The 23575-nt window shown below is 36.2% G+C and overlaps 2 protein-coding genes across 3 annotated transcripts; one reads left to right on the top strand and one right to left on the bottom strand.

The window, feature by feature from the left end:
* The first annotated feature begins 1258 nt into the window (after nucleotides 1-1258).
* Nucleotides 1259-3748, top strand: fuom (fucose mutarotase). 2 transcript variants are annotated; one of them, XM_052571907.1, is made up of 6 exons: nucleotides 1259-1615; nucleotides 2135-2203; nucleotides 2526-2597; nucleotides 2747-2841; nucleotides 3090-3163; nucleotides 3273-3748. In XM_052571907.1, exons 1-6 carry the CDS (start codon nucleotides 1489-1491, stop codon nucleotides 3337-3339), a joined length of 504 nt encoding a protein of 167 aa, XP_052427867.1. In that variant the 5' UTR covers nucleotides 1259-1488; the 3' UTR covers nucleotides 3340-3748. The 2 variants fall into 2 exon arrangements, with proteins under 2 accessions (XP_052427867.1, XP_052427866.1); XM_052571906.1 differs by having other exon boundaries at nucleotides 1323-1615; nucleotides 2526-2593; nucleotides 2743-2841.
* Nucleotides 3749-3955: 207 nt separating this feature from the next.
* si:ch211-217g15.3 (uncharacterized protein LOC368914 homolog) lies at nucleotides 3956-5397 on the bottom strand. Its single transcript, XM_052571905.1, has 4 exons — nucleotides 5332-5397; nucleotides 5150-5216; nucleotides 4741-4778; nucleotides 3956-4635 (listed from the first exon to the last, which is right to left on the bottom strand). Exons 1-4 carry the CDS (start codon nucleotides 5337-5339, stop codon nucleotides 4107-4109), a joined length of 642 nt encoding a protein of 213 aa, XP_052427865.1. The 5' UTR covers nucleotides 5340-5397; the 3' UTR covers nucleotides 3956-4106.
* Nucleotides 5398-23575: the final 18178 nt, after the last annotated feature.

Here is a 23575-nt window from a genome sequence, read left to right as displayed (position 1 = left end):
GCCCCTGGAACAAAACTTTTAAAAGAGGAGAAAAAAACCGTTCTCTCCACACACCGCAGCAGCACAAAGGTCTCCTTAAAGACAGCAAAAGAGAGGGTCCACTTTGAAGTCTATCCCCTGCTAACGAAAGGTCAAAATAATAAATGTAGACCGAATTGAGGCGCTCAGCGCAGACAAAAGGGGCAAAACGTTACATTTTGGCAGAGGCAGCTCCTCATAGCGTGATAAACTCATTTAAAAAAGCAGAACCAAAGCGGGAGCAGCATGGTTCCTCGGTAAAAGAAAAGCGCTTTGAACTGATCAGACAGTCTTGGCTCCTCCGAATGTCTTTTCTTCCATCAGTCTTCCATCTTTCCACTTTCACTCTACATTTCGCAGCTGCAAAGCCTCCACACACCTCTTTTGGAGCAAATTTCCCTGAATTACAACCACATCACCAGCAGTTCCTCTTCATCAGTAGCAGCTGCACGTCTAAGTGTCGTTCTTCATTTAGACGCGAGTTTAACTTCAATTAGCTTTCTAATTTCTTTTTTTCACAAATAACTAGATAAGGGGGAAATTCTCACATTTTTCTTAATGACATAACAGTTTGTTTAGACAATAAACATTATATTTATTAGCATTGGATCTTGTGGGAATTTAACACCATTGTTGAACGTGTAGTCAGGAGCAATAATGTACAATTTCACGCGCAGAAGGCCTGTGCGCGCGGCTCTTTGAAAATCAGTTTAAAGTGTTTCAGTCACTCCGCAAATTATGGACTTGAATACTCGAGGAAGGATTTTTCCTCAGCACTTTAGACTACCTTTATATCACGTTAGTCTAATGGTTCACACTGTGCGCAAAATTACAATGCAGTAGCCTACTTTGTCGTCAGACGAGTCACAACCTGTGAAATAATGATTTTGTAAACACCTGTTGATATAAGCTAATCTGCTCTGCATTATTTTAAGATCTATACGCATATTACAACTATGCTACTCTAGCATTTCCACTGATGCTATTTGGTATTTTTTAATGGGTAGTAGTTTGCTAATTAATCATTTATTTAGCCTAGGCCTATGTTTTAAATGTAAATGCAAAAACAACTATAAAGAAAAATATCGAGTGGATGTCATTAACCTCTCACGCAAAAGCTATTTCTGTTTGCTTTCTGATAACTTGACTTTTAGGAAATACATTTGCATTCTGGGTTTCTGAAAATGTAAGAGGTTATGACTCAAAAAAAAAAAAAAAAAATTAAACTCAAATAACACAATAAGTAATTTTATGCAAAGACAATGCTGAACATAAATATGCCTTCTCATTCTGAAACGGAAAGTAAAATTAGACATGTATAACCAGTCGTGCTTAATATGAAATAAATAGTTAAAACTAGGCTGCTGTCACGAGTACCCAGAGGTACGCAAATTACGTAAGCTATTCGAAACGCAGGTTGCGTTAGAGACGTACTGTAGCTCTACCAATTGAAATACAATAAAAGGTCACATGATTCTCCACAAACTTTCGTGTTCTGTCACTTGTTTCGAAATGGTTATATTAAAAGGAATCCCGTCCATAATTACGCCTGAATTATTGTATGTTTTGGCGCAAATGGGTCATGGAGATGAACTAGGTAAGTCGTTAATGAGATCAGACCACAGTGTTTCTTTTTACGAACGTCACGGCAGACTTCTGAAGCCTGGCGTTCATGTGTCACGCGTCTGATATCTGGATGAATATAGGACGATATAACGTACCTGTTAGGATAAATATATCATGTCATTGGTTTATGTAAAAACGCCACGGATAAATCCCAGTTCGTGCAGTAAAGCGTGAAGTCCGAAGGCTACTCAGAACCGCGCAACTTGCGCTTTCATTTCGATCATCAAAATGTCACTCAAAACATTTTGTAGGCTGTCTCTCATAAAAATGTCACATTTTTATTATGTCTAAGCCAAAGCACATATCCGCAAATTTGGTTCCCGCGGATGTTGTAAAAGCGTTGATTTTCTGTCCGTCTGTAGCTTTGAGTGGATCTGGTTTGTCTCGTGAGCACAGACGAGACATCAGTGCAATACAGTTATAAGAACTCTTATGTATGGATTGTCATGTATCACTGTTTTTTTTTTTTTGTTTTTTTTTTTTTTTTAAGTTCTTGCAGACGCAAATTTTCCAACATCATCTATTTGTAAATGTGGTCCAGTGGAGATAAGAACGGACGGTATGTGTTCTACAAGCGTCTAGACTATTACTAAATAAAGCAGGTATTGTTTCTACAATAAAACTGTTAAACTAATTGCATGCATATTCGTAGTTAAAATAAAAAAAAATAAAAGAAAGATTTTGTACATTTCTTACACTGTTTAAAATCTCATGTTGATTTTTATGGTTCTACAGAAGAAATGATAACTGATCATTTGTAGCCTAAGTTATAGTTGCAGATCTACTTGGCCCAAAATAATTCTTAATATGCAACTGACATTTTTGTCACTGATTGCTGTGCATTAAGTTGTTTAATCAAGTATATGGTTTTACTTTTTAAGGTGTAGGTATACCAGAACTTCTGAAGGCAATTCTGAAGCTTTTTCCTCTTTATACCTATGATGATTCGGTGGGTAAGCTATAATTATATTTATACCATTATCTGGCATCTTTTATTTTTTAATGGCTATACCACAAATTTCACCTCCATTTCTTAATGTATGTAATTTATCATAATTGTAGATTGTGTCTGACACTAAATAAGGTCTGATTTGTTAGGCAGCTGTCATGGACCTTGTGCACAGTGACAAATTTAAGGGTCTGAAAGTGCCGGTATGGGACCAGTACTCTGACCTCCTGAAACAAGCAGGATCAGATGTAAGCTATTATATACATAAAGGGTTATAACTCATACGATGAGGTCTATTCATCACTGCTTAAATTATATTTTCAAAGGGAATATAAATAATTTGTCCAGCACATAAAATATTATCTGAATAATATAATATTTTACTTCAAATTTCATATATATATATATATATATATATATATATATATATATATATATATATATATATACATTAGCAAACAGTCTTACAATTTAGTATGCTTTTTTTTCCTTTCAGGGTAACTTCAGATTTGTTGAACGGTTTGCATTTTATGAGCGTGCCAAGAAGTCATTTGCTGTAGTGGCAACTGGGTGAGCATTTCTATTTATGATCTATGATGGGTCTGCTTAACAATTACATGATTGTATATTTATGTTTAAGAAAAATAATAATTATGGATGATCTGTATCTGTCTTACAGGGAGACTGCACTGTATGGAAATCTCATAATCAAGAAAGGTGTCATTCCGCCTGGTGAACAGTGCTAAAATAAGGATGTTTGGTACAGCACATACAGAAAACGTTTATATATATGTTATTTATTTAATGGCATCATTTTAGATTTTGTAATTGTTCAAAAAGCTCAAATTATTTTCTCTTCATGTTTTCTGTAATGTGATGTTGTAAAATAAGCAGTAAGGCAATTTCTTTAATAAATAGATTAGAGAAAATCATACAATAAAATACTATTTGAAAAATACATTTTTCTTTTCTTTTTTTCCCTGAAAGTTTTGTGAAATGAAAGTCAGTTCTGTTTAACCTTTAAATATTTAATCTTAAACTTTAAATATAACTGGTCAAATTGATCTTTTCATGTCCAGCATATGAATCGCAGTCCACACCTGCACTTTTCATTTTGTTGTGCATTGTTCTGTGAATAAACAGCTGCTTAATTGAGCTCTGTGAATGATCTGTTGTTAGGACCGTGGAAAAACTGTATTTTTCTTAATCCTTGCCTTATTAAATACTTTTTCTACTTTTAAATAATTTTATTAAAATGTATTTCATTTACTTTTCATTAAATGTGCTTCAATGAAAAAAGTGATCAATACGCCTTATTAATTATGGTCACAGTCTTCTCAGTATTGATGAGTTTGAGACATGTTAAACAGACAAACTGTTTTATTCTTATGTTCAATATTAGCTATATTAAAAAGAAATCATGTTAAAACACATTTAATTTAAGAGAGCATTTGATTAAAACTCTAATGAATAAACATTCAGTATTACAATCCTTTAGACATGACTTATCTTATCATTGCTTATGATAGAGGGCATCCAGGTCTACCTCTGGCTCTGTGTGCACCCTTTTTGGGCGAATGGGGAATATGTTCATAGGCAGAGCCTGCTGGTCAGACTGATGTCCTTTAACATCTGCGTGGTACAGGTCATCTTTGTCCTCTTCAGGGCTTGAGTAGATTGGCCTGACATCACCTCCAATTACATCCTTCTCTTCTCTCATTGGCTCTTCAGCTACATCAAACATGCCATGGTATAGATCATCCCTATCTTCTTCTGGTTTGTCATGCATCCGTACCTGATTGTGTTCCAGTGGCTGGAAATAGTTTTCAGGCTGTTTTCCATCAGCTGGATGTTTTATGTCAAAGGAGTGGTAGAGAGCATCTTTATCCTCTTCAGGTCTGTCATATTTCTGCTGTATTTCTTTTTTTACGGCTTTCCAGATCAACATGTTGGGATCGATGTCAGAATCTGTAATGTCCATGTCCTGTGGTGGCTCCACCTCCTTCATTCCCAGGATCATCTTCCCACTGGGGTGATCGAAACTACAATGGATAATATCTCATTTCAATGATTTGTAAATATTCTTACAGATTTATTATATACAGACCTATTTAGATCCTTCAAAGTGTGCAGAAGGCAAGACTTACTCTATAGTGTCCTGAACTGCTTTGCCCAACACTTTTTCCTGTAGGACAAATGTAAAAGTAACATTATTAAATGTATAATATTTTTATATTTAAAAGTAACATGTCAAACATTAGCATATAGATTATATATATAAAAAATGTTTTTTTATAATTTAATTAAAAGATGAAGGGGTACAGCCTACTCAGAAATCACAGATTTATATATTAGAAAGTTCATTAAAATGAATGTTAAATTATTTACATCCTTTTCATCTTGTTCAAAATGGCAAGAAGGGTCAGGGCAGACCTTGTAAAAACAGTTGTAATTAAAAGCGATTATAGCCATTGTTTATTTTTTTCTCTGGTAACTTAAGACAGTCAAAATATTTAGCTGTAAATGAAGAGTGTCCATATTAAAAGTAAAACATACCCTGGGCCTGTATGGCTTGGCTGAAGTGCTGAACAGCAGCACTGATAGGCAGACTAGAACAGAAAACCTTTAATGTGGGAAGCAAAACATAGGGTGTTGAAGCTCATGCTTTTAGCTTAGAGAAAAAAAAAAAAAATAAAATAAAATATCCATATGTAACAATGAAGCTCATCAAAACTCACCTGATCATTGTGGTTCCTCATACAGTGACAATCACGATGAAATATGAAGGGTGTTTTACATGGAGCTGATGATAACTGTCTTACCTGTAAAGATCAAAGTTCAGCAATAAACTGAGTTTAGGGCTGAACTTTGTGCAAGGAATTCTGATGTATTGTTTTTTTAGTGTGCATATATATATATATATATATATATATATATATATATATATATATATATATATGTGTGTGTGTGTGTGGGGGGGGGGGGGGGGGGTGTGCGTGTGTGTGTGTGTATAGGTAGCCTATTTCAAATTTTATACGTGCATGTTATTAATTATTTTTGCTTTGCTTATGCTTAGGCAGCTAATCTTTCATTAAAATAATCTCTATGCAACGCTGCGTACATAGATCCCCCGATTAAAATTATTTGGTAGGCTATTATCAGCAATTCATGCCGAACACTGATATTATGTAATATCTGTCGTGATAAAGACACTCCTTACCTGTCAACATAAAGTCGAAAGTACAGACCAATTGAAAACAGATAATCATTCGCAGTTATCTGACCTACAGTATATTGTCAAAGATTAATAAATTATGCGCGTGTAGATGACTGAATCGGCATTTGGACTCAGTTCCAGAGTTAGGCTATTGCAGACTATCCCTGTTTCGTATTTAAAGTTTATGGAAACACATTAGGACCAGTAGCCTATCGAATATTTAATAAATTAACAATGATTTAGTAGTGACATGATAAAAAAATAAAATAAATAAGAATAACGTAAAGCCTCTAGCATTTTTATTCAACACGAAAATCCTGACGTTTTGGTTTTAATGATGTTTGAGACAGACATCCGACAACTAGACGCGAATAAATGCAGTAGGGTCAGGTTTGGGTTGAGGATTAAGGATTAAAGGTTAGTTAGACTTCAGGATTCTGCCAAGGCTCCAGCCACCCAAGTGGTGCTCTTTTCCCAAGCATCAAATAAAAACACAACCCTGAGTCACGGGGTTACACGGCGCTCCGCCGCAAGATGCACAAGAGCTCTTCAAGTCATTTCCATCGTATCTGTGTAGCCTATAACGTGTATGTGAAAACTATAAACTAATCTCAGAGGTCACTAAAAGTCACTATTTTAACAGCACATGCTGTTGAAGGTGGACTTCTGTTTATGGAGTAAACTTGGATGTTAAATTTGCTAATTAGTCTAAACAATAACAAAACAGGAACAAAACCTGAGGCTTAGTGTGTGATGAACCACAAACTAGTTCATGATCAGTTTCAACATTTTAAAAGTGGAAATTATATATTTTGTGATGCATTTACTATACATATTTATTGATTATATTTTGCATTTAACTAAAAATTGTTAATGCTTCGGTGGCAGGGCAAACAACTGCAGCCAAGAAATCACACTAAAAAGCCTCTGAGACCCAGAATTGGAGTTGATTCACATTCCAAAAATTGCTGCGTGATAGGCCGCACAGCATCATGTTTGTTCAGAAAGCCCCTTTGTAAAAGTGATTGCTGTCCCACGGTGACTAACAGCACCCGTGCAGACGCTCTCATCTCCCACGGAACTGAGTCAAAAATCTGTGCAGCAGCAAACAGCGTCTGACTGTGCGGCATGAGACTGAGGGCAGACGAGCACTCTGTGATCTTAATGCCAAGTGCTTGGCCTCATTATTAGGCTTTTTGCAGGATCAAGAGCGAGATGATGTTTACTCACGGCTCGAGTGCAGACAACTTGAGTCACGGTCTCACTCTCACCTGGAAGGCTGTTTCAAAAGGCTCTCAGCTCAGGAAATGTGGCACCTGAGTTCCTCGCATGCGGAATTTATTCCAGTCAGTGTATTAAACAAAGCCTTCAAGGCATCTTTGTAGGAAACATTCTCCCTTTCTCACCGCTGTGACTGTGCATACCTGTAATTAGACAGATTGTGATTTTAATACAGCCGAAACCTGTGGGGCCCCATACTGCGCTTTGATGCTTGTTTCACAGCCATAATACTCAAGTGATTAAAACAGAGAACGATTAAACCTGCCTGGTTAATGAATACAAATTATAGCATTATCTACATTACATAGTCTTGTGGACCGTGTTATGATGTCTATTTGTTGTTCTAAATGAATGAAGATTTGTTTTGTGACAAATTAATATATGCTCCCCTCATAAACAATCACTAGAGAGAACACGTTTGGTAACTTTATGAAGCAGACTTATGCTGTTCAAACCACAGGAAATAGTATAGAAGGAAAACATAAGTGCAACTAAGAGGAACCTGAGAGGATACTGTGTAAATCAACAATCAAATGTCTGTCATGTCTTTTTTTTTTTTTTAAACAATGGATTATTTGTTTAGAGATAATTTCCATCCCAAATATTCAGGGCACATGTAAAGAAACATGCTGCAAAACATCACACTGAACTAGTCAAGTTTATGGGATATGACTTTTAAGTTGAAAGGTATTAAAGCATAATTAAAAAAAATACCCTGCAATTGTATATTTAGTATACTGAACTGGTATACTTAATGTCTGCTAAATTGTAACAACTCATTTTATACTTTATTTAAAATGAGTTGTTACACTACGGAAGTAGTGCTGAAGTCAAACTAAAGACATTCTTAATTATATTTGATTGTGTTAAAGCAGAACTATTACAAGGACTTCAGGTACACTTGAAATATCTTGCATTTAAAAAACAATATTTTTCATAAAAACATAAAATCCTCATTGATGAAAGTAAATCACATTTTTACTTAACATTCAAAAGTGTGCATTGTGCACGAGTGGTACTCCAAATAAAGTTGAATGATACATTTTATATCAGTAAATCTCAAGCCATATGTCAGTAAATATGTTAATAGATTTGAACTAATACTTAGTTCGAAATAAATGTATTTTAAACAGAATACTTTTTTTTTACTCATTTTTTTGCGGGGTACTGTCTTGCCGAGTTTAAATGAGTTGCTGCAGCATTTTTATGGTTATGAGGATTATTATTATAAGGTCATGAGGGTTATCAGTTATCTTAAACAATAAATCCTTAGCGTTATTACACTAAATCTGTTTATCAGAATAATATTTTTGTTGTTGTGTGATCACCTTTCTGAAGTGAGCAAATAATCTCTTTACACAAATATGCTGATTCTGGTTAAAGTTTACTTTATCTTTGCAACTGATTTTCTTTACCCAGAAGTCCCAGAGTAATGTTATGCACTTTTTAATATTGCAGGTCATTCATACTCTGCTAATTCTACAGATCATTGTATTACATTTGATTTTATTATTTTTAATTTTAAAAAGAATGAGTGAAGTTTCTTAATATAATGACCCTCAAAATTCCTCTGTGGTCAAACAGTGTAAATTATTTTCCAATTCAATAAAATGTCTATAAATAAATACATTTTAAACAATGACAATTATTGTCTATTTACTTTTATTTAATACTAGGGTTCCCAAGATTTGCATTGTGTTCTTAAGCTCTGGCAGTCCACTAATTTATCTTAATAACAGAATAAACTCAGGAACACATATAACTTAAAATAACATTTTGTGTAAAAGGGCATCGATAGTAATTTCTGGTCCTGTCAGAAATGTGCTACATGTGGCTGATGAACAGCCACACCCAGCCAAGCTGGATTTAATTAAATTGACACTGCTGTGCCTTTTGTCTCCATCAGCCGCACAGTTGCTGAGTGACGGACTGTAGGAGCTAATGGCCCACGGCATGGAACTAAATTAAGTGCTACAAAGTATTTATTGGGGCCAGTTATGTGGACCTCGTGCTTGATCAAGCACCTTCTCTTGTTGCCAAGGTAATCAGGGTTTGTATATAGAAACATTTCGGGAGAGAGAAGCACTAGAGTGGTTGTGTAAAGATCATAGACGAGACGTAGTAAACAAAAACTAGAATAATCGACAGCATCTCATGATCAATAAAACATGAATGTGCCTGATTAAGACAACCGCTAATCATGCCTACTGCAATTTCATTTAATCAAATGTCAAACACCAAAGAACACGTGAGACACATTGCTGACCTTTAAGTGTAGACACTTGACTCACTGTAAATCCAAGTTCCAAATGTTTATGTACTCACTGTCACATAAACCCGTATTGAACAGTTTGTGGGCAGTCGTCACAGCTACTGGGTTTACAACCATCAATGCAAACGTATTTTCTTGACCCCTCTGCAATAAATGAAGAGCATTCGCTGAAAATACACAAACACTCAGTATTTAAACAAAAGTTAAATATGCTTCGAGAAAATGCTTTGTGTGTGTTTAGACAGAGCTCTTCAGAAGTGCCTAACGCAACAAATTTACTGCTAAGAACTAGCTGATTTATTAATCAACACGACTACATGAAACCCTTAACCACAGATGTCAGCAACATCACTGAAGGCATATTTCTATACCCCAAACTCCCACACAAACCATATGCCTTGTGCAGACATGATGACTTATCAAATCTAAATGAAATATCTTGATTTAACAGCAGCACAGACATGCATTTTTCTCTCATAACTTTCAAGGGCCGACTAGATATGATCTCATTTACTCATAAAATGTAAACCTGGATTTATTTTTCTTGGGCTGCGTCCAAACTCCCACTGTGTATGTTCTTCTTTGAGTCTCTCCAGGAATGTTCCAGAACTGTGTGCTGCTCAGTCACTGCGGCTAACAGAGAAACACGAGTTCTGTGTGAAACTCTGCCTGCGTTCACTGTCGCATATGGAGCGCTACAGCACATGCCTAAACCACACATTTATACGGCACACAACACTGATTGTTTTTACTGTCATTGCAGATGTTTAAATAAAGCAGAATCAACTGCAGTGTGGCAATGATACACCTTTTGTTGCTGTAGGTGTCAGAGATTTATTCAAATTACTTCGAGTGATGGTATTCCTTTTTATATTCTGTAAACCCTCATTTTAAGCTTGGCCGGCACCAAATATATGCAAAGTCGATTTTTAATTTTTACTAAATCTGTGGACTAAGCACAGTGAAAACAAGCTGATTGATTTATTTGTTCTGGCTGCACATTAGCAGTTGAACACTATTTGTTTTAGTTGGTCAAAGAGCAGTCTGTGGCATTGGACTCAGACAAGCATGTTACCTACATTCCATCATGGATGTAACTCTAGCAAAATTGCTCGCCTCACTTTAGGAGTCAATGTGTCACCCAAGTCTGCCTCTGTTCAGCATCTCGCCAATTAATGTGGATGACTATTTTGACGTGTCACTGTAAATCTGTGAAACCACAGGTTGTATTGAATTGTCAAAGCCAAATATACTTTAGGTACATTAAGTGCTAAGTGGCAGAAAATGATATTTACTTGTTCATGCTCTCTATTCTAAAGGACTTAGTTCATGCCAGATTTGACTGGGTTTGATTACTCAGCATTCATGACTTAGAACCCCCTAATTTTCAGACTAGTGGATGACGGTGCATTGAAACACGTTAACTGATTTACTGCTGATGGTGTTTTCATCTTGTAGCAAACTACAACAGATGTTTTCTGATTCTTTTCTGACTAATATCGTCATTAGTAAGATTTTATTTTACCTACTGGTCAGGTCTAATTTTAATGGCACAATTTGTAGCTAAAGTTGTATTTTAAGCTAGAATTCTCATACCAAGCCTTCTCAAAAATGATTGTAAAATCAGTTGTATTATCAAAATAAATGTATTAGAAATTCTAACCAAATCACTTTATGTTACCATTATCAGCAAATGTGTGTTCATGAATTTATAGCTGCAATGAAGTTACATTATTCTGTATAACTTTAATTAATTGTTTGGTATAATTTGTATATTTTTTTAATTGCACATTGAAAACAAAATTGTGTCTAAAATGTATCTTTTTTAGTAAAACAAGGAAAAAATAAAAAAAATAAAAAATATTAAGAAAAATGTGTAATTTTTGTAGTGTGCTAAATGTTTTAGGTTAAGTAAAAATCTGCTAACAAGCCGAACATGTTCGTTGACTTAAGGAAGACAGACTAACAAGTAATGTCTCTGATTCTACAGGGCAAAATGAAGAGTAATAGCTTTAAAAAATCAGACATCAGTTACAATCTGAACATCTTTACAAATCACATTGGCTGGAGGTACACCTTTGCGTTTGTGAAAGGGGAAGTTGTTTGGAAATAGTTCCAAAGTTTTGTGACTGCAAATGAAAAACAGTAGCAGACATGAACACCACTAACTTCCTCCTCTGAACGAAGGATGGCTCCATGTCGTCTACTTCAACTGTATGAAGGTTTGCCTATATTGGATCCATGTGTGTCAGTTTTCCCTCGGAGGCTCTGGAGACTCCACTTTCTAAACATACTGCCACCCAGAGGACATGTACATCTACATGCATTGCAAAAACGGGTGGTAGAATTTGCTGAAAAGTGAAGCACTCCAACTGATGATGAGATATTCATACTGAAACCTGGAGAGAGAGAGAGAGAGAGAGAGAGAGAGAGAGAGAGAGAGAGAGAGAGAGAGAGAGAGAGAGAGAGAGAGAGAGAGAGAGAGAGATTTTTTGAGATTTTAACAAAGCTTTATTAACTTTTTTTTTTTTTTTTTTTATAAACACTCAATTATCTCACAACAAACATCCCCCCCTCCTCACAAAAAATAAAACAAAAAACAAATTAAGTACAACACATTGCACATACACAATCATACTCATCACAAAAAGAAAGAAGAGAGAGAGAGAGAGAGAGAGAGAGAGAGAGAGAGGCTTTTTCATTTGGACAAAAGCTAAACATTTATATGGCAGATCAAAGCATTGACTGATTGGAGAGTCACAGGATGAAACTGATATAAAGAAAAACTGTATCCAAAAACAATATAAAAAGTTGATAAATACTTAATGTTACATTTTCTTATGTTACATTTTTTTATTACATATATTTTATTGTGTATATATAATGGCCTGGTGAATACTCTGAAAGAAAGAATTATGTGCATACAATTACAAACTATTTTTTAAAGTGGAAAAATTGAGTTCTGTACCTTTTCAAAGTCACAATATCATCATTAAATGGATTTAAAAACCATTAAATTAGCTAAACCTGTTTGGAAGAGGGACTCGAAAACCCCTTACGTTTATTAGTAAACAATCTATCCAAAACTAAGCGTAGCTAATCTCTAGCTTTCATCATTGTAATGGGAAGAACAGTAATTGGCTACTTTGTTTGACCTACTTCAGAGCACAAATATTGTCATTAGTCATAGACCAAATCCTTTAATGACATCCTGTCATTATGCTGAAGCTAATATGCTAATGGTACAAATGAATTATAAAAGAGCAGAGTTGGTTTTCATTAGCGTTCGGCTCTTAGTGAATAGCTGGGGCACAATGCTTTAATCTAAACCATGCGTGCTTTCATTTAAACCGTGGAGAAAACGAGTGCCAGCTCAGTTTGGATAAGGCCATTTCTGGTGAATCGCAGGCAGGAGATCGCAGTTGGATTTTGATTTTTGTTTTGTTAGAGTAATTATCAGAATACTCCGAGCCAGCCTGTGCATTGCGTAAATCACACAGGGTAAAATTTAAACAAATAGCCACAATTAGTGGAAACCTGTCGAATTAGGTGTAGCATGTTTATAGTTACTAAAAACGAATTAAATGAAACAGAGCAATTCGTTTGGATTCTGTCCTATCTGCTTCTGGTCTGAAAAACCATCACACAGTCCTGTGGAAACACGACGGTTGGTTAGTACATTTCAGAGTTAAAGAAAACAGCAGTGACTTTGTCACAGCCAACCACATTTAACAGTATCCTATCTTCACCTGCCGTGTTTGCTTGAGAATAATCACCGTACCGTGAGAGCGGTGTTAAACTAGTGTTTTAAAAGGAACAATAAAGAGTAAAGTGACTCGTGAGCTGTCAGCAAATAATGACTGCTGGCAACTAACCGTGACACACTCGCACTGGCATAGGTATGGAGTCCAGTGTGTGCCAAGAATAAATTATCTGTCTGTAACTATTTAAAGGCAGTATTATGGTGTGATTTATGCACAGAAAACTGCATTGTGGGCTCGAACATTTTCCAAATGCTGCAGCTTGCAGCAATTTAAATTATATGGGGGGAAAACCACCAAAACGACTATTTGACTGTGGTCCCATATTGAAATTGATATATTTATATGGATTAATTTGGCTCAAAGGAGCAGTTATACATTTTTGAATCTATTTAGGGACTGCAACGGTCCTTCACGGTAAACATTTCACAAATTCTACACATGTGGAGTTCACGGTCCATGGATGGCATAACTGAAACTGAAAACAAAATGCTTTGATTTGTTTCAACAGCATTATTAGGCTTATTCTTCTTTAATTAACACTGCAACTGGCTGACTGTTGCATGAAATACAGCATGTGTGTACATATATCCTAAGGGCCAGATTGTGCTAATGTTTTTTGAACAACCTTCTGTTTCTTCAACTGAACTGATGTGTAATTTTCACATACCATGTGATGTAGTCTAAATCACATGGCCTGTACATAAAGGTCACTTTTTCTTAAACTGATTATTCACACATTTCATGGAAAATGAAGGTTGATACGCTGCATATGATGACTGATAAACTGTCAACAAAGTAACAAATGGGCTCTTGAATAGGTTCATTCAGGGTAATTAGGCCATTTTTCCTTCTCATCTCAATGGTGTCTCAATTTCCCTGAATTAACCCTGTGTTTACTGAATTTTGTTGAATTCACAGTTGAAAGGAGATTTAAAAACATGCAGAAATGCTGTTAGTACTGCTTAAAAGAACCAAACTCAGAACCCTTGAAGAAACAGTTTACCCAAAAAATGAAAATGTGCTAAAAATGCATTCACCTTTTGTCCAGACCATCCAAGACGTAGAAAAATTTGTTTTTCATCAGATTAGATTTGAAGAAATTTAGCATTACATCACTATGCAGTAAATGGGTGCCATCTGAATGAGAGTTAAAACTAATTTGTTTATTACAATCATCTTCACAAGACATTAATTGGAGGAATGGAGCTGGGTGGATAACTTGCGGATTATTGTAATGTTTTTATCATTGTTATTTCATGCTATTTCAGCTGTTTGGACTCATTCTGACGGCACCCATTCACAGTAAATAATCCATTTGTGGACAAGTGATGCGATGCTAAATTTCCCCAAATTTATCTACATCTTGCGTGAGTACATTTTCAACCAATTTTCATTTCTGGGGAAGATATTCTTTTACATTTTTCCCACATTTATCAAGATTCATGTGAACAGCTCTCAGACCTCTGAAATGATTCAAGTGTGAAAGCACTCTGAAATATGCATTCGCTCAAGGATGTGGCCACAATGTTGGATGAGTTGTTTAGCCTCTGTTGTTACGTTTCCCTTTTTAACAAATACCAAATGGGATTCGTTTATTATTTATTTATTGATAGAGTTGAACCCTATTCTTAAGACAGTTTACATAGAACAGACCTTGTACTTATCCACTGATCTGTTTAACTAAATGCTTGCTGGAGTCTTTTGTTTTGAAAATATTTTGTAATTTAGTACTGCATTAGTACTGTAGAGGAGCTACTATTTCAATGACTAGCACGTAGCCACACCATTTTAGCCATTGTTTTTAATGCCAGGGCTGAGGTAATGTTGACACTAAAAATTTTGTTATTTTCATTTGGTCATAAGTACTATATAGAGGATCCCATGAAACTCAAAAAATATTTCCAACCTTCAGCTGGTTGCTTGACGTAGCAATTGTGCTTATGAATATACTCCATATAGAGAAATGTTGGGAGGTTACAGTCACGGTCATCCACATACTATTTGGGTGTTACATTTTCTTTACAACCAAGTTAAAGAACGCAATGGAAATATGCATGCTTTGTTCTGTGGTAAATTGATAAGTACTGTCTCCAGTGTCAGCCAAGGCCGCAGTATATTTCCACATTTGCTAGGCATGTGTGAGTAATTAGAAATAACTCATTTGGCAGACTGTCTGGTAATAGTGAGGAAATCGGCGTAATGTTTGGCTCACGGACCTCGAGGCCATACAATTATCATTTACAACGTGTTTGTTTTTTATACACAACTGCCATTTGCTAGATACGCCTCATGTGATGGAAGGCTATCTCAATTCATTGCAACAACACCTTTCAATCTCTTTATGCTATGGGCCAGTGGAAAAATGAGTTGTGCAATGATTCAGTTTCAACATGGTTTCAATATAATATATTATGCTTATTATCTCTTCCCAAATTATTACTAATGAATAGAAAATAACAGAACGCAGAAGTAGAAACTCTTAGTAGTAGCCTATGGCTTTTTAACCAAATGACAATTTGCCAACTGGGGTGTTGGGTAACATGCTAAAAGATGAAAGGTATTCTCAGTTTTATGACTGATCGTTGCTTGTTATCTTGACTTGTCATCAGTTAACTATATTATGCATATGCTAGAGTCATTAAAATTGGTGATTATTCTAGTTTCTGTAATCTTCAAATTTAACTTGCACATCCAAAAACAAACAAAAAAAATGGTTATGGTAGAGGAAAAGACCCCATCAATTAAGTCAATGAGCAGTAATTAGCGTAATTAGAAACCTTCCCAGCATATAATAAAAACATATGAGACAGTTTAAACTGCATCTTAAAAGTGCAAGAATTACAAGCCATTCACTAAGACCTCCATGACTGACTGACGACAATATAAAATTTTATTATGATGAATGGTCATGGTGTCTATGCAATAAAATCACATTTGATTTTCATTCCAATACATGCAGTGGATGAACATGACAGAAAAAAGACAGCCCTTCACCCAGCTACTAGAAGAGTCTAGCTAAGATTTACTGATGACACAGACCAAGACCAAGCAGCTGAATAAAAGAAATGAATAACATCTGCCCATGAAAACGACACTCATGTCATGAATGAAGCTTGTGTAAAACTTTCTCTAAGAAAGTCTCTTAGAGTCTGTTCTAACTGTGTCTACTGTAATATCACTTATGATTTACGGCAAATGTCCTTAGTCTTTAAACATCCCTGCCTGCGATGTCCAACAATATATGTCACCATAAGTCACAAAAACATAAATTTACCTTTTGAGTAATTCACATTGATCTTTAGATTGATCCGGGTTAGAGTAAACTCTGAAGTTACTAACTTAAATGGTTAGTTCATCCCAAAGTTCTCTTATTAATTGCTCACTCTCATGTCTTTCCAAACCTGTAAGACCTCCGTTCATCTTTGGAAAACAAATCAGGATACTTTTTAATGAAATCGGAGCGCTCTCTGATCCTGCATAGACAACAACACAGCTGAACTTATCCCAGGACCAGAAAAAGGACATCAGTAAAACAGTCCATGTGACATCAGTGGCTCAACTTCAGTTTTGTAAAGCTATGGGACTTTTTATGAGCAAAGAAAACAATGTAATTTTTTTCAACAATTATTCTCCACAAGTTTCCATATGTGCACTTTCCCCTGAATGTAATCAACATAATCAGCGATGTCAACATTCAGGGGAAAGTGCACACATGCGTCGTAGTACTCTCCTACATTTATTAAAGATAGACCAAGGACTTACAGGTTTTGAACGACATGAGGGTGAGTAATTAATGACAGAATTTTCTTTTTTGGGTCAACTATCCCTTTGCCGACATTTCTCAGTATGGTGACAGTTTACGAAACAGTCCCACAAACAACCTACTTTTCCCAATGACTTTATTCAGTTGATCCCAACCGGTCCTCTCTCATATTAAGAAGTCGACTCATTCTAGTGAATCAACTCGCTGGGTGAATCATATAAGCAATGTACACAATTATTCAGCATCTTTGTACTTGTTTTCCTTCTCAATGAGGGTGTTGTATTATATAGAATAACTGTTTGCTGCCTGAGTAAGTTGTGAGCCTTTTTTAGATTCTTCATCATTTTAAACCACTATTGACTTTTGTGCCAGATTATGGCTGTGATTAAATAACTCATTATGGAACAGAATTATAATTATTGGACGTATAAAAAAAAGAAATAAAAAAAAGTACCATTTTCAGTTACTTCAGTGTAGGTAACTTTTTGTTTGTTGGAAGTTCTTTGTTGCTAACAAACTTACTTTTTTCAAATATAGCTTGATTATAGATTGAGTAGGATAAGCTTGAATCTTTACAAGTTTTAAAGGAGCTTCCCTAACACATCTTACACCAGTGTTAATGGTTGTAAACTAAAACTCAACAGGTCTTTTAGAGGCATTCCTTTTCCAAACAAAGTCATTTCCATCCATTTGTGTTTATAATGACAGATACCGGTTCAAGCAAGACAACAGGCCCACATATTATTTTGGATCTCATTTGCTTTGAGCTCCACAGGAGCAGTGGGAAAAAAAGCGAAAGTGGAGGAGTTGTATTATCAGAGGCCCTAACTCATCTTTAGGGGAGCTCGAATCTGCCCATTGTCTGAGAATAGGAGCGAGCCCCACACTGTGGCGCCGTGCATTTGAATTGCTGACATAGCAGAAAGCTGTCTGGGTCACAGAGTCACCTGGCACCAGCGGTAATGGCCGGCGAGGCAGGGCATTTGGGGGGGTGATGGTTTTGACGGTTGCTACGTACAGCCACTGCCGGGCATCGGGGCCATTATGGCAATGCTGAAATGCTCCCCTTCTCCGTGATGACAGGCCAATCTTCCTCCAACAATATGGTGTAATTTGTGAGGGGACCTCGCTGTGAGAGTGAGGATGGGTAATTAAGGGAAGAGAGGACAGTCAGGGACACACACAAGCCAACAGTGATGACAGCCATCAGCTGACTGCTGTATGGAGCCTTGTTATACGCTCCATCATCATGGAACTAAACGCTCCCTTGACCCGGCGATGAGCTCGGAGCGAAGCTTAGTGGGGCGGGTGGCTGAGGGGGGCCGTTCGGAGCCTGTTCTTCTCGGGGGAGAGAGAGGAACCAGAGAGAACAGTGCGGGGAGCATTGTCCCCCGGCTTTCTCGTACGTGGGAAAAGCCTTGGAGTTGTACAACAGGACGTTATTATGAGGCCTCGTTCGGACCCCCCTCCATTACTGTTACTGGCCAACAAAGCCAGCTCAGTCCCAGAGCCCAGAACTGACATGCTGTGGCTGAGCTCTCGCCACAGTTCTAACTGCTGAATTAGGAACTTTCATTTGGCTATTAAGTCATGAATGGGATCTTCCCTCTACTGGCTCTTTAAATGTGAGGGCCTTTATGCTTTTCAGGGGAGTTTAGGCCCTATACTTAGGGGAGAATGATTGGCTCTATTGTGGACTGAGATAATCTCTCTTGTCACTTAACAGCTCAGACTGCAGTCAAAGAAATGACACAAAAGTCCTGTTTAGTGAAAAGGCCATCTCTAACACTAATACACAGCTTGGTACCCATTTGTGTACTAAATGGACATTAAGCTGCTTAAGTACAGAATATGATATGACTTTAAGCAGTGAGGGAAGTTACTGAGACTAGTCATAATGTCCATGTGTTCATGGTTCCTGCTGTAAATCTAACATATACTTACATTTATTCATTTAGAAGGTGCTTTTTTTCATATCAGCTTAGAAAAAAAGGAAGCAATATATAATGAGGCTGGTAGAGAAAGAGCAAAAGTGAGCATAGTTTTTTTATTTATAGTTTTTTTAATTTTATTCAGCAAGAATGCATTATGCAAAAATGCATTTCTAAATGTCACAAAAAGATTTACTGCCTATTCATCAAATAATCAGAAAAAGAAAAGCATAAGAAAACAGTATATTACAATATTTTCTGTGGGATCATGTTACACTGAAGACTTGAGTAATGATGCAGAAAATTCAGCCTTGCCATCCCAAAAATAAATTACATTTTAAAATATACAGTATCAACACAGAAAACAGTTTTGCAGTATTTTTGGTAATGATATAATGACTGGTAATGTATAAAGATTTTTTTTATATGAAACAATTAATTTTATTATATCATTATTTTAGTGCTATTTACAATTTAAAGTAATGCATATACATTTACATAAAAAAATCCTATATGAATAAAAATGTACTATATATGTAGGTGTTAGAAGAGCAATATACATAATTCAGACTGGAAGCCTTTTATCCTCCTTCAGTGAGAATGGAGCCTGTTATTCCAATTGTTCTGAACAGCATCCATGGTTAATCACAGTGGCCAGAGTTCATCACACTTGAGGTTTAACATCATCTCACTGCCCCCACAAAGTTTCAGTGGCTTCTATCTTTCTCCAGTGCTTTACACCAGAGCAGAAACAAGCCATATGAGTGTGTGTGTGTGTGTGTCTGGAGCTGCTTGGCACAGTCATGGGCAGACTGTGGCTTCCCCCTCACAGACAGCGCACTTTCAACCACACTTCAACCCTCATATTCACCATGAGACCACTGATCTGCTGACAGATACTTGATTTACGATGGCTTTGCAGATTTTTATTGCAAATTTTAACGTGACACAAACCACTCATGGAAGTCATTTTGGCGGTGACGGCTGTATTAAAGTACTTATGTTTTGCAAAAGCAATGGATTAATGATATGCTTTCTACATCATCTTCTCTGGATTTTAGGTCCTGTTCTGTAAATGATGACATTGCATCAGTCATCATGTATCTCTTAAAGGGATAGTTCCCCCAAAATGAAACATTCTGTCATTATTTACAGAACGACTTCAGTGTTCTGCAGAAGAAAGAGATGCACGTAAAGGTTCAAAGGGCAGGGGGGTTGTAATGATGCAAAGGAAGAACCATTTGGAGGTCCAAAAAGAACCTTTCTGTGTACAGTTTTTAGAAAAATCTTAGTATGAGGAATGTTGTAATCATCTGAAGAACCTTTTTCATGATAAAGAACCTTTTGTGTAATGGAAAGTTTCAAGTTTCTTCATGGAACCATCAATGCCAATAAAGAACTTTTATTTTCTGCGATTGACATGAGGGTGACTAAATAATGACTACATTTTGGAATGAACACTTCTTATAACATACAGCACTGCTTTAATGTACCTTTGTGATAAATGCATTAAAAAGTTATTAAATGATGTTTAAGAGGGTAAACTGACCAAATAAAGGCAATAATGTAGCCGGTGGTGTGAAGCTGGACAGTAACTGCTGAAAGCTCAGTATAGAATAAAATACAGCCATGCCTACAGGGTGCCCTGCATTTTAACGTCCCCTTAATTAGGCTCTTTTAAAATGCCTAATTATACATTTATTGTAGTTCACAAACACAGAGAGGCACTCACACACACACAAACACACCTTCCCTGCCACAAACACATGCATAAACATATGGTAACGCTTAAATCCATTTAATAGCTATTTACTGTGATCTGTACTTTTTTATTTAAACACATTTTCCACTCTGCAAATGCTATTTTTTCATAAAACCACTTTTTTTCTGTTTTGAATTACATTATTATTGTGCCAGCACTTAGAACATTAGCTGTTACATCTGCGTGTGAAGTGATGCACTTGTGTATTGGAAAAAGTCAAACAACAATTACCTCCGTAAGGCTGGAAGAAGCTGATGTCAGGCTATCAGCCCCTGCTCTCCTTAGCAACACTGGGCCGCCCTGATAACAATAAACGAGACTCTCTCAGCGAGGAAAAAAAGGCTCTTTGGCAGAGCGTGAATCATGCAGTTTTAATAAACAGTCATGAGAGCTGGCCAGGCTCAACCTTTGAGGTCAGCGGTAGTTCTGCCATCTACAACGAGTCTCGATCGCTGCGCACCGAAGGCCTTCAAAAATGAAACCTGACTCTGTGGCAGCACAACGGGACATGTGTTCACTCTTACTCTAATATGAAAATGGACACTCATACATTCAGCTGTGACCTGTTTTATGGTTTTACACAGTCACAGAGCACTATAACCTCTAATGGGACACAAACCTGTGCCACAGAGCCATAACACTCCACCAGCTGTTTCACAGGGAGAGTGACGGCGAATCTTTAATAACTTAAAAATTCAATCGTGCATGGAAGAGGAAAAGCAACGAGTAGCAGAAACACAGACACTTCACAGTCCTTCTAACCATTAAACTGGTTATGTTATAGCTGTTGGACTTTTTCTGACATGAAATTCTAGCATATTGCATCAAATTGTATTATCTCAAATTTATATGTAATATTTTCATGTACAAAACAGGATGCATAAACAAGCACGCTACAAATCACTTCAAAATGAGCTCATAAAGACTCTGTAAATAATGTTTTGTTTAAGAGGATGACAGATACAACTTCAGGAGGCCTAAAATGGCCCATTAAGCATTTGGTTCTTTGTACTTTTGGCAGGAGAATAACAGCTGGCAGGCTGGGCACTTCTCGTTTGGCGGCTAAAGAGGGAAGAATTTGTTTTTTTAAGGTAATTACTCAATTCAGAACTGACATGTACCTAATTGATATGGAATATGAAACTGCTTGTTAAATATACTTTGCTATTGCAATCAATCTAATGAAAAAAGATAATAAAAGTAAGCTGCATACCACATTTACATCTGAAAGATCTGAAAATGTTTTCATTATACTTTTGCCCCACGGTATATTAAAGTATAAGTAAGTTAGGGTGTTCTATAATTCATTTGAATTAATATTGCAGTAATATATGGCAAAAATGACTGATTGTGTCCTACTTTTCTCAAGACAGTAAGTACACTCTACAACACCACCTTTAGAAAAACATAAAAAAGCCATAGTTCCTGTCATACTCCACCCATAATTCCCAGACACTGTAGAAGAAGTGATCTGTGGGTAGAATTATCACACATAATGTCCTTGAAATAGGGGAATGAGAATTGTACTCTGTGGCTATAATCTCTTACTGATATATTCAAACTATGTATTTTTGGCTGGAAGAAATGCACAACATTTGAGAACACCATTTTTCATCATTTTCTTGATAGGTGATTAACTGGAGTTTACCAGGACTCAAATGACACACATTAAAGCACGTTTTATGTGTATCCCTTTTTGTCCTTTGGCTGCTCCTTTGCTTACATGTAAACTCCTGATCTTTTCAAATGCACAAGGAGATCTGTGGGATGTTTGTTAAACAAAAAGCATGTGTTAAGAGTCACAGGTGATTTGTTCAACGGTGCGTTGTCAGAAATTAATGCACTATTAATGATGTCTAATTAATTGCTAAATTTAATTAATTACTCTTTGTCTAAACTAAACGGTGATTGAGCACTTTGTCAAGTCTTTGGCCTGTAACATACATCTAATTAACATAACACTGTTGAGAGCAACTTAAAATGGCTTTGAAACACAAGGCTCACGTTAAATTTGTTTGAGAACGAATCAAACAAAACTATAAAAATATTTATCATCTAACAAATGAAGCATCATGTGGTAAAATCTAAATTAACTGGCCTTATTCATCACAAATGTATTATTTAATCTGGCTTACACCAGTTGTTTTATGGATCAGATGAAGTAGAAATAGCTTCTGTTAAAGTTTTTTTTTACTTTTACAGTGAACAACAGCAATAATTCAGAATGGCCACTCTGTGCATCTCGGTAACTGTGAGGACAGAGTCAGCATGGGGTTGAACACATGGCCAGCGCTCAGTCAGGTGAAAGTGTCTCCCCCATGCTGGCGTCTGAAATACCCGTCTCCAGGTCCCACTGTGGCCCCTGCCTGCCAGCTGGAGCCCCCTGACCTCTCTAATGCAGTCAGGTCCAGAGTGCCGTCACTGAGCAATACACAGAAATGAATGAATGGATAAATCAGGACCCTCTGAAGCCCACTGGGGTTAATATACAATGTAAACACTAATCTAATATTAGATGAAATTTGAATTTAATATGACCTGACCAGGAAACATAAAAAATAAGATCAAATTGGATAAAAATCACACTAGCACTATTGCACGAATACGGTAAATTCAAATCACTTAAATGCACATTTTGGTTTGGCTCTTTCAATTTCTCCAGTTTTCCCAATTAAAGGGTCTACTTGAGTTAGATACTTTAAATACAAATAATTGAAACCAACATTTTTTTTGTTTGATACTTAATTTTGTCCAATTTGCAAGGACATAACTGCAAATGTTACCATAGGAATCATTTCTAACTCATCTTAACTAACTCATTTCTAACTCTTAAATTCAGTTTTGTTGATGTAACCTAATGTATTTAAGTTGATTTAGGGAATAATTATTCAAATTAAATTATATTTATGCCTTTATGAAAATCAAGGGAAAATAGTCAAAATAATAATTTGGAAGTTACCACATGAGGCAGATTTTTAGGTTAACGGAATAG

Source organism: Carassius gibelio, chromosome B13, assembly GCF_023724105.1.
Source record: "Carassius gibelio isolate Cgi1373 ecotype wild population from Czech Republic chromosome B13, carGib1.2-hapl.c, whole genome shotgun sequence".
In the NCBI taxonomy this organism is placed as follows: domain Eukaryota; kingdom Metazoa; phylum Chordata; class Actinopteri; order Cypriniformes; family Cyprinidae; genus Carassius; species Carassius gibelio.
This window is presented reverse-complemented; position numbering and strand designations above follow the sequence as displayed.